Source organism: Plectropomus leopardus, chromosome 12 (genome assembly GCF_026936395.1).
Source record: "Plectropomus leopardus strain MGB_pleo_1.0 chromosome 12, ASM2693639v1, whole genome shotgun sequence".
Classification (NCBI taxonomy): domain Eukaryota; kingdom Metazoa; phylum Chordata; class Actinopteri; order Perciformes; family Serranidae; genus Plectropomus; species Plectropomus leopardus.
The window spans coordinates 20,042,501-20,055,042 of NC_142187.1; the positions used below are offsets into that span (position 1 = coordinate 20,042,501).

Genomic DNA, 12,542 nt, shown 5'->3' on the forward strand with positions numbered 1-12,542 from the left:
AAACATTAACAGGTGACTGGCACCCACCACAACACAGAATCCACATATGCAGCATTTTTGTTATATACATTTTGCAGCAAAAGCAGTTTGGAGACGGACCTTCGTTGACAGCTGAAGTTTATACTGGCTAAATGGAGTATCCCTGTAATGAGTCCTAAAACCTGGAAATTAGTAAGCATTTCAGCACCTCCAGTTCCCTTTTCTCAAAAATCTTGTTTTTTTTAAATGGGTTTTTGGTTAGATGCCTGACATTAGGTCTGTGGTTAACACAAGCTGAAGAAATTTCACGTTTTGTTCTACAACATAAAATATATCAGTAAATACCCCACTCGTTAACCGCCGAACATCACCAAACATGCTTTTACAGTGTCGTAGTAGTGGTGATGCAATCATGGCTGGCTGCAGTACAGGTTGAAAGGCTTGCCCTCTTCATGTTAGTGAATGGGACAAGAGCCAAACTAAAAACTCAAAGTACACGCCTCATTAGGGTTGGTTATTGTGATAAATTTGGTTTTAATTAATTATTTAATTTACAAAAAGGGGATTTCCCGCCATGATTGAAAGCTGTGTGTGCCAATCCATGTACTCTTGTTCAATGACGCTGCTTGTGATTGATCGGATGGGTATTTTGGCAGGAACGCCACCCCCGCGGAGTTCGCAACTGTGCAGACTCTGGCTCAAAATGATGTCACCAGTGCAAGATGGCAGTGGCCATATCACAGATATTTTAGCTTCACTTAACCGTGGCAGGGGTAGTTGGAGATGTGTCATTCATCTTTATTTACTGTCTACAGTTATTAGTCACTGTTGTGGCTGATGCAGGTGCTCGCTCGAGGCTACAGAGGATGCTGACTGCAGTTCACTTAACGGCCACAGAGATAGGTGGAACTAATTATAAGGATTATCTGAAACTTATATACAGGACCTTTAAATTCTCTAATCTCTCTTATACAGGAAAATAAGCCAGTAGGCTGGTGTCCATGACAATGAACTCTATAAGGGTGAACAGTATTGGGGTTTATAAGGTTGGAGGCGAGGGTTAATAATGTGAAAAATGTGCCTGGAACACTACATTTTAAAAATGCACACATGGAAGAACTAATACTTTTTCTGAGCGTATGCCCAAGATGTGTGTTTGTGTGAGTGTCGGTGCGCGCGTGTGCGCGCGCTCCATGATGGCAGCCATTAGACAGGAGAAAGGCAGCCATGATGAATCGGCACTTAGCCCAGGGAAGCGCACTTGCTCAATGGGCTGTGAATCTCCCGCTGCCACTGTCAGCCTGCAGAATGTTAAATAAAGTTATTTGAATATTTGTAATATTAATGTGCCAGGGTGTCAAAAGCCCGCTGAAGCTTAACGGTGAGAGAAAATATGAGAAGATTCATATCAGGTCTATAGGATCGCTCTGGCGAGGAATTACGTACTGTAAACACCCGGCTAAATAAATACATCATCATGGTTAGTGCATTAGATCCCATGAATAAGTAACCAGAAAATATTATGGATAATAATATTATCATTATGTATCTCATCATCCTCTTTCGCTTGTATCCAATTTACAGCAAAAAAAATCAATAGCTGAAACAATGCTCCCTCCATTCCGATGCTTTTTCTATCCTCTGTCCCCATCCCCGTCTCCAAGTCCATACGGTTGCGGAGACTCTGAGCGGCTATGTACTTTGCATAGGAATGGCCCGCTGAGGTTAAAAAGAGAGACGCAATAAGCTGTGAGTATAGTTAACCAATTACAAAAGAAGACAAAATATGGTAGAGGGCCTCATAAAATGAGACTGCCAGCTTTATAGACTCCAGGCAGGCATTTATCAGCTCATAGAAAATTTTGTTCCCCAAAGGGAAAAAGTGTTAACAGTGAAATGAAGAACAGGCAGTCCAAAGTTTTGAATTGCTCTTCATAGTATGGCATTTAGCCCTGTTTACTCTGAAGCAATTCATGCCACATCCTTCACTTTTAAGAGTTTACACGTCAGAATAATTAGTTTAGCAGGGAGTTTTAATCGCTTCATATATGGGAATACAAGGAATATTAAAATGATCAATGATTATATCAGATCTTCTTTTTTTAACACAGAGACGGATGCGAAGCAAACCTAATCAAGGTGATTCAATTAATCACTCAGCAGGAGACCACGACAACAACCATGAGAGGGTTCAGTAAAATCATCAAATCAGTCTTTCTTAGACACTCAAGTTGAGCAAAGACACACACAAGACAAGCTTTGCGTTGGTGGAGGTAGTGGGGTGCTATTTGGAGTGTCTCCGCTCGATTTAACAGGGAGGTGATAAAATATTTAGCAGATTGCTTACATAGCCAAGGGGAAGAGAGAGGGAGAGAGGGAGAAAGAGGAAGAGAGAGGTAGAGGGAGAGGGTGAGAGAGAGAGAGGGTGGGGGGGATACCCAAATGGCTTGTGTGGGAGCTGGGGAGCTGGTAATGAGGATGGCATGCTGGCATCATCGTTACAGAGCACAACAACTCGACATGGTCTCTCTGCCCAACTGACAGCAGGCCGCACACACACACACCACGCTACCTGTCACTAATTAAAACATATAGATTAGAGAAAGAGCAATCAGGTACTGGGAGGCACACACTGACACATCACACAAAACAAACACGTTTGAACACACACACATACACAAAGTTGCAATTGGAATATTTTTTCTCTGTCAAACAAATGAGTTACATATTAAAACAAGTGAAAAAATATCATTTTTAGCATAAAGTTGATTTAATATGTTTTCCTTATTTTCGGTCTTATAGTGTTACAATACAATAATAACCATGGCTAGTGTTTCAAATAATGATGTTGACGAATGTTAAAGTGATCCCTGTAAGCAGAAACCTCTCCAGACGCTTCTTAATACTGTTTCCAACATATGTTAAGCTTCTGAGACAAGCTAACATCAGCTTTATTTGGTTTATTTATCTGCTCCAGGCCAGCTACTTCAAGTGTTTACATTACGTGGCCTACACTGCTACATGTAGCTACGTGCTTACATTCGGCAAACATGTAATCTTGTTTGCAGATGTTATTTTCTCACCATTTCAGATCATATTCCTCCTGCAACAGGCGTGCTGTTTAGAATCTTTTATTGGTGATTTGTCACCATATAAAGTGTTCCTGTATGTTACTCTATCACAGTCATTCCTGGTTGCAAGTGAACTGCTTTATGTAGTGACATGCTAGTGTCAGCGAAACATGTAAACATGTACTTTTTCTGTTATCACTAAATATACTAAATTTTAAAAAAGGAAACATGTAATCCTGGTTGCCGATGTTGCCATTTTCTCCCTGCTTTTGGAACATATTCCTGCTGGAACATGTCTAGTTATGAAGATTGTCATTTCAAAGCTTTTATTGGTGATTTTTCATGGCAGAAAGAGCCACTTCACCCCATTACAGTCATACCTGTGCCGCAAGCACACTGCTATATGTGGCTGCATGCTAACATTAGGGAACATGTAATTTTGGTTGCTGTCATTGTTCATTTCTCTCCAATGTGGAATCATATTTCTGCTGGAAGATGTCAAGTTGTGAAGATTTTGGTTTAGAAGCTTTTGTTGGTGATTTTTCACAATAGAAAGTGAAGCTATAGTTTGTTCAGTCATTCTCCACCTGCAATGAGGATGCAGAGATGCAAAGATGTGGAAGATGCAGAAACGCTGACCAACCAGAGCAGACTGGGCTTTTTCAGGAGGGGGGGCTTCAAGAAATAGATACTAAAACGAAGTGTTTTGGACAGAGGGTGAAAAGAAGTGTTCCTGCACAGACAGTATGAGGAAAATAAAGGGTTTTTTTACATTAAAGCATTGAACATTAATGTAAATGTAATGTATGTGAATCTAGCTGTTGATTTTATATTAACAAATTTTCTTAAATCATTGACCTCCGAAGATGTGGCAGGATCAAGGACAATGCTATGTTGTTTTCTAAACTTTGTTTTTTAAACTTTGTTTAAAAAACAACTAATAAGATGGTCTCACTGTCTCCAATCACAGATACGCTGAATGGACAGTTTGCGCATGCTTAACAAAGCCATTGTTGAGTGTGAGTAGGCAAACATTTGTGTCTACGCTTTATTTTCCCTATAACATACTGGAACAATATTGTAAAACAGATCGGATTGTAAAGCATTGTTCAAAACAAGCAGTTTCTTTTCATGTTTTGTGTGCTTTTAAGCACCACAGTGCCTCCCCAATACCTTTCCTTCTCATGTTGCTCTCAATGAGGGAAATTATTTCAGCACGCTCTCATAGTCTTTTTGTTCCTGTTCCTGTTACTTCATCTCTAATGGGCAATTACTTCAGACCCAGTGCTGAGGCCATGTTATTGCGCCAACCCCCAATTGATTGGTTGCCCATAGTACTCAGCTTCCACAAGCACTTTAAGGTTAGATTTCCCTGTTTAAATAATGGATTACAAGCCCATGAAAGGAGAATGCGTGGAAAATAAAAGGTTGAGATTGCTCTTATTGGAGGGGCCTCTCTGTGGAGATGAGAGGGGAACAGATTCCATATGAGTCTCCAGAGAGTAAGCTAGTTATGAGAGATAGAAACAGCAACATCATCTCTTTTTCTCCTTCTGTCTAACTCTTTTTCTCTCTTGAGTGTGTGTCCTGAGACTTAAGGTCAACCTACGCAACATTTTAACAGGTTCATACTCTTCTCTACTACAGCGTCACCCAACTCCCCCCCTCCACAGGCTGTTTTTCATAGCTCCCATAATGCTACATTTCCATCACAGAGAGACATGTCAAACTTAACGCAGCAGGAAGTCTACTTGCTGTGGGTGCTTAGAGAAGGAAGTCAGGGGGATTGTGGGAATTAGTGGAAATATACGTCTTCTCCTCTGTTCAAAGAGCCTTTGTAGTGCAGTGCCTACCGGGGGACTGTGTATGTGTACGTGCCTGTGTGTGTTTGTGGTGTTTACAGCAGTGCCAATGCCCCCCACTAACACAAGCCACAACAAGCTTCCTACCAACACTTGGGGATACCTTAGGCTCCAATTACCGAGCTGTGAGTGTTGAGGTAAATAATGGAGGAAAAAAAAGGAAATTCTTTGGAGAAAAGGTGGACAAAAAAAGACGTGGATCAGCATCAAGTAAGTTTGCGGGACGAAAAATATGCATCCATTAAAGCCTAAAGGTTTGTTTGCATTAGAGGACGAGCAAGGTTATTTGGCTAATTTGCTATAAAATTTCTGTACTGAACTTTGCCTTACATGTTTAACCTTCAAACAACATATTTCATTTACACTAATGACAAGCTCTGGTGAGACATAGCCACAAAGTAAAACTAATCTAAAGGGAGCCACACATAGTCAATCCAAACATTTGTTAGTACGGCATCTTTCATCATAAAAGATTGTTCATGGAAACAATTTAGAGTGATTATATTACATAAAAGTAAATTTAATAAGGATAAAAATACAAATTTAGCCAAGTTGCAGTCGTGATTTGAAATCTGACCTTTTAAACGAACAGTTGCTTAGTGCTTAGGGCTCATAGACCATTTTGTACCATTTTTTGACCCCAAAATAGTGACATAACAGTAAGCTTAAGAGTCCGGCGAAATGGATAATTTAGGTAGGCTAAGTAAGCAATTCAGTGTCCAATAGGCATTCCCAGGATTCTGTGGTTAAAAAAAACAAAAAACCAATCATTTAAAAAGAACAGGGGTAGGACCAGACAAGCATGTTGCTTCGCCTATTCCTTTCCTGCCTATTTCCTTTGAAATGGAAGTTAATGTTGCTTGTTGAAAATTAGTTTTATATGTTCACTATTATTATTATTATTTACATTTTTCATATGCATAGTATTTTATTTACCTGTTTTTTAATGTTAGAAATGACGTTTATTCAATTCAATTCAAAAGTATAAATAAATTGAAATCTTAAATAAATACTGTAAAATGCAGCCATGTTGGTCAGACGGTCAATAATATATTTAAAAACATCACGCAAGTAATTCTGTTTCGAATTTGAATCAAAGGCATGAAAAGCATTTTATTTGTCTCATCATTGTAGGATCTTGTTCTGCTCAAAATGCTGTCAAATCTTCAGGTGATTTTTCAGTTTGAAACTTTCTATTAGACATAATGATGCTGTGGTTGTTGTGAATATCACAGCACTCATGTTCCCTTGAAAAACGAGTTGGAATGAAGATTCAAAGAAGACAAAATGAAGCCTGCTACCTGTAAATTATTAGTTTGCACATCATGCACTGAAATACTTCTTGGAAAACAAAGTTGCTTTTAAGATATGAAAATGAAATGTACCTTGCAAAAAACACAAAAATCTAGTAATCATAGAAACTAAATCGTGTAAAATGAAATGAACTGCGAAAAATGTGAAACACAGTTGTGATGATGAGATGGTGAAGTTAGATGTGAAATGAGAGCTTCCAGTAATGAGCTAACTAAAGGAAACCAACTTTTAACTCATCATTTTCATTTGAAAGTCATTCCACCTTAGCCAAGGACTGTGTGTGTGTGTGTGTGTGTGTGTGTGTGTGTGTGTGTGTGTGTGTGTGTGTGTTTAGGTGTGTATGCTAGTGTGTGTTTGTGTTTTGCGTAGGACACAGAGCAATGTGAGACGGATACAGTTAACACAGTCACACACAGTGTGCTTTGTAGATATGTGGCACTCTCATATCTGTTTATTGATCAGAGCAGATGTGCGTCAATCAATCTTATCTGGGCTCCACACACTCTCCAGCTAACCTCCAGAGGCAGGCCAACCAATACTGCGCCATACTGAGAGCCCCAAGCCACTCATATTATCATCAGACACCTTGAGCAAATTTTCTCTTTGTATGTGTATGTGTGTGAGAATAACAGGGTGCGGAGCGTAAAGGTGCATTAGAGGACAGAAAGAAAGCCAGAGAAAGTGACAGCTTGAACCGAAAACCCGGATTAACCTCGTCTTTATGTGCGCGCTATTATCTGTTCCTTAGAACTAAGTCTTCCACACATCATACTGAGGCAGAATCAAACCTCTTGCCATCTGTAAAGTAGGCTGCACAGAAGGCTGGCATTCGCTACAGATTAAGAATCAATGCTAATGTGCCTTTCTAGTAAGCCGGAGGTGGATGTGATCAAGAAAGAAGTACGGCACATCGTGCTCGGCAAAACGCACGAAACACAATCAATTCAGTTGTGCCAATGATGCGGGAAACCCTGTGATCCAAGGTACGCTGACGCCTTGTTATATGCGAGCCTAAAATAGCACAAATTCATGTCACCTGTCTTCAAAAAAGTGATTTGCTCTATTATGAGCAGTCCATCATTTTTAAAAAGAGTGAATGATGAAAAGCAAAAGATTTATAAGTAGGGTGCTTGCAACTGGCAGAATGTTAAATATAGGATTTTTATGACAAATGTATCTACTTCTACTCATTACTTACCTCGGCATACGTTGCCATTGTCAGGTTCAAACCCAGCCTTGCATGTGCAGCTGCCGATAGGAACCATCCACTCTCCGTCTCCGTTGCAGTACAGCTTAATAGGGACATCTACTTCCTCCGAGTTGGGAATGCAGATCCCTCTGGCGATTACCAGTGACGTGCTCTCAGCTCCTGTCATCGTCTCTGGAAAGATTGCAAAGTTCTGCACCACGCTTGGGCACTTCTTATAAAAGACCCTGACTGACAGCAGAGACATGCAGGCACCATAGTCCTGAAAGGCCAGGTAGAAGCCATTTTTAGACAGTGGGCCAAAGCTCCGCACTTCAGTGTTGACCTTCATGAGGCGCCCGCCAAAGTCCACCTGCGAGAAGCTTTCATCTGCAGCAATGGTGTCCACCTTGAGGTAAGGGGCCTCCATCCAGAAAGCAGTGCCTTTGGTGGCGATGACGGCATCTGTTTCATAGTAATAGAGATTAAACGTCTCCTTACACGAGCCAGGGACGTTGGGGATGGAGCTGCAGTCGCGCACGGTGAATCGAATCTCCACGTAGATGCGCTGTGCTCCACGCCGATCGATGAAGGTAGTCAGGAGCCAGTTGTTTTGACTGGGCTCGAAGACGTTACACACCTGGTAGGTCCTGATTGTGTTGAGGTTTTCATCATAGCCACTCACCTCCTCCCACTACAGACAGAGAAGGAGAGAGAAGAGTGCACATGGTTGATTAGTAATCATCGGTGATAAGGCTGTGGTGCTTTTCTTTCATAGAGAAATGCTAATATTGGCTGAGCCACTGAGAATTTGTACACATATCAGTAATCTCCCTAAGGCACTACATTTGAGTCTTCTTCCTGGATTAACAGAAAGGAATCAGCCTGTCGAGCTGTGGGGCTTATTTGCCCATTGAGAATACACAAATGTCCTTCTTTTTCTGAATTATAAACAATTCCTTAAGTGCAGCAGCAGCAAAAACACCACTTTGCTGTCTTGTTCTCTAAATACACTAAACTGCTGTAGTATGTGTACTGCCACTGTATAAGCACAAACCCCGTAATTACTTTGGATGTGCTGTTATTTGCCATCTACGCCGAGCGTGGCTAGGCACAGAGTAGATGCATTATAAAATATGGTGTGTAACAAATTCAAGATTATGCACTACTGAATTACAATTAGAAAGACGGGGGCTACTACAGTACACGGCAGCCAAGAGCCGGTCTGATGGAAAGGCATTTGCCTGCAGACTGAACTGAAACACACTGCAGGCCATTTCTTGCAGGTGTGACCCAGAAAGTGTGTTGGATGAGTATCAGAAGCCCCTTGGGGTATTAACTCAGTGCACAAAATCATGATGAAAATGTGCCATTAACATTTGGCTGGAATCACTGAGAATCGGAGAAGAGAAATTACTGAAATAAAAAGATGCTTGCCTGGAAGGTTTCAGATGAACATTTTCGAATAACTGCCCAGCTGTGCAAAAGCTGGTCAAATTGTTAGAGACTGATAGTGTACTGATATTCTAAATGAGATATTTTAATTTCTAAAGCTATTTTCATGACGTGTGTTTGGCATACGCTGGTAGAGCAGACAAAGAAAACACAAAGACTGTGTGCATTATGACAATCACATGAAAGCCACGCAGACTTGAAGGAGTACGGAGTGTGATTTGAAACAGTTCTGAAAATTTTCTCCTCAGATCTCTTCTCCTGTCTGAAATAATACCATTCTTTTTACTCCCATTAGAAGCAAAAGCTTCCCCCAACACCCCAACACCCCCCACCCCCACCGATGATCCCAACAGCTGTAGGCGAGGAGGAGTTAATGAGGTCTATAGTGGAATAAGTGGGCCTCCAGTCAGTTCATGTTTCTTGTGAGCATATATCTCCTGGTGCTTCCTCCTTCTTCTGACCTTTAAAGCCCCAGCTGCTCAATCAGGCCTAATGGAGAGGTGAACACATCTCCACACACAGCCCTCAACAACCACTAAAATGATGGAAATGATTCCAAAATCCTATAGGATGAGTCCATAAACTGATGTGAGACGAGACATTTAAAGATAACCAATGACAACAAACAACCAATGAAGATGATGAAACTATTTGCTTGTTATATGCGAGCCTAAAATAGCACAAATTCATGTCACCTGTCTTCAAAAAAGTGATTTGCTCTATTATGAGCAGTCCATCATTTTTAAAAAGAGTGAATAATGAAAAGCAAAACATTTATAAGTTTATAACTATTTGCTCAAGAATTACATGGCAGTATGTGATCGATCATACCTTTAATACAGAATGGCGAGGCAGCATAACGCCGCAATATTCCAGCCGTGAACAGGCAGTGTAAAGGACGCTATAGTTGGCATAGTATGTTTCTGCGAACTGCAAATACGTAAAAAGTGCATGCTATACACGTATCATGCCAAAGTTTTTAAAGCGTTGTAATATAAAAGTTGTATGATTTTTAAATTTTTTTTATTGTTATTATTATTCATTGTTGCATGGAGAGGATGATGGATAGCGCATCACCTGGTTAAAACACCTGTCAACCAAAAACACGGTTGTGATTTCGCAAGTCCTTGCATGTATTTCCAGCTGCTTTTAAGGCACCAAAAGTGGGTATTTTGTAGCAGCCCGACACTATTTTTCCAGCAACTTTTTAGGCACGATAAACAGTTGTTTTTGACCAAGACATGCTGCTTCTCCAGCAGTGATTGTGGCCCAAGAAATGGTGTTTTTTTTCGACAGAGACATTGCTGCTTTTCTGGATGAAATGATGGCCTGAAAAGCTGTTTCTCGAGAGATTTATTTAGTTTAGATTTAATGGTTATTTTACTCAGACCCGCTTTATTTTCTGCCAGGATTTTGCCTCCCAAACTGGGTATTTCAAGCAAAAAAACAAACAAAAAAAAAGCATAGCTAAAATAGCAATGCTAAAATGTAAATTTACCAGTACCGCTACCTAATAGCATGCAAATGTAACCTATCCATTGTTTTCAGATACATTCAATGTCAGCATTAGGTTGGGAGAAAAGCAAGGTTTGGGTCAGGTGGGGGGCGAGGAGAGACGAGGGGGAAGACATGTGGAGAACAGTGACACTGCTGACATGATAAACGAGTTTACAGAAATCTGAGGTGCAAATTAAAGCCTTTTTTCACCGCTGCTCCCTCGGTGCCCACTTCGCTGTACTTGTCTCCCCCTCTCCTCTCTTCCCCTTCTGCTCTCTTCTCTCGTCTCTGCTCTGTAATGACCATTCATCAGCATTACAGGAACCTGTCCCTTTCAGCACTGCCTGTTCATTAATACAGCCAGCCCTGGGCTCCTCTGCACCCGTCTGCACCAGCCTAGGAGGGGGTCCTCACCGCCCCTCGTCTAGCCAAATGACCACCATCTTTCACGCCAGAGAGAGGCCCGAGGCGTCTCCGATAATGCCCATCTCAAATCTGTCCAGAAATTCATTGGCTCATATAATAATGAACTACAGTCTTTTTTATTTCCTCCTTGGTAGATATTCGATGTCACCAAGGTGTCAGAGACAAAGAAAACCATTACAGGTGGTTGCTTAGAAGAAATGAAACTTTGGACACAATCTCCTCGCATCCTTTCAGCACTTTGTATTCATCTGACTGCGTGTTTGTGTGTGTGCACTCAGACATCGTGCTGTTTATAATTTGATGGTTTACCGACCACATATTGATTTGCTGGCTGTTGTTTTGCAGCTGAAGAGCTTGAGGCTACATGCCACATTTCTGCTTCTGGAGGTCCAAAACATTTGATTACTCCGAGTATAAACATTGGTATCAATTCTTTAGCATCTTAATCATTTGTCCTGCTATAACAACACTTGAAATGCACGTGAAACATGCATGTAAGAAGCAAAAACGCTATCAACGCAAGCAGCAACACTCCCTGCAGTCACATCAATCCTCCTAGATTTCCTATTTCTATTTCTTTGCTCTTTCACAGACCTTTTACATCATTTAAATCAAATCTATCTTCTGCACCTCACCATGACATCTCTCTGACCTTGCCAGAGAAGAGAGAGAAGAGGAGCCATCATTGCCTGTCACCTTACTGATAATGGAATTCCCTGGTCCTTGCATCCATTTCCTCTTCAAGGATTTGTGTATAAAATAACACTGTTAGTCCTGTGCTGTGTATATTTAGTCCGTGAATAATGGACATAAGCGCAGATGTATGTCCGAGGCATGTATCATTCATATCAGCTCAAGGTGAACAAGGTGTGTGTGAGAGAAAGTGGATTGTGGCTACTCCATGTTCCAAAGTCCTCTTTTATGTGTAGCCCACCATACATTTACTTTGCTGTAGATCTCCTATAAATTCAGGTGATAAGAGATAATGCTCTCTTTGTGAAAGTCATGAGAGAAATCACAGTGCTAGAGGATGTGGATTATGTCTTGAAGAAACTGAAGTTGTGTCAAAAAATGGGTTTTGATTTCAGACACCCGCAGATGTGCAATCAACAAGTTATAGAGAAAATGCAAAATTACATAAAGTACAAGAGGCTGTTCCTTTTAGTCCAGTGCTTCAGTGACTCAATGAGCTTTAGCGCCACATTTAAAAGCGATATCCATTTAAATGTGATGAAAATTTATTAACTGCTGGTAACACCATCCCGATGTTGCTGCAAACAGTGGGTGGCTACCCTTTGATCTACCCCCAGGGGGCCCTGGTGAGAAAGTGGCTTTATTTTGAGCCACAAATACCCTTTAGCATGGTACACTATGTCAGCATACCTAGTCGTGCTGAAACTGCAACGATGCTAACAGAGCTAACAGCAATACAAAAGTTAACAAAGCTAAAGGGGTTTTGTGGATGAAAATTGAGCCTCTTACTTAGCAGGGTGACTTCGGGGGCGACTGGAGGGTGAGAACAATGTTTTTGAAACAACACTGTTGACGTCTGGACAGCATTAGCAGCCATAGTTGAATCGCCAAATGAGTCGCACCACTGGCTAGCTCCCACTAGTCCTAGGTGATGCCCAGCATCTTAAACTTAAGAGTAGGAACATTAACCCATTGACCAACAGCTTAACTAGTCAAAAATATCCTCTGTGGTTAACTGATTAATGGTAAACTGTAGACATCCCTCCTCAAAAACAATGG

The 12,542-nt window shown here is 41.0% G+C and overlaps 1 protein-coding gene across 4 annotated transcripts in view; it reads right to left on the minus strand.

The window, feature by feature from the left end:
* The window catches only part of ephb1 (EPH receptor B1), a 205,225-nt gene that overhangs the window by 105,017 nt on the left and 87,666 nt on the right, over positions 1 to 12,542 (minus strand). For all 4 annotated transcript variants that reach the window (XM_088085417.1, XM_042497108.2, XM_042497106.2 and 1 more), the window contains one exon: positions 7,425 to 8,106. In XM_088085417.1, the coding sequence (XP_087941543.1) occupies positions 7,425 to 8,106 (682 nt within the window). The remainder of the gene's footprint in view (positions 1 to 7,424; positions 8,107 to 12,542) is intronic.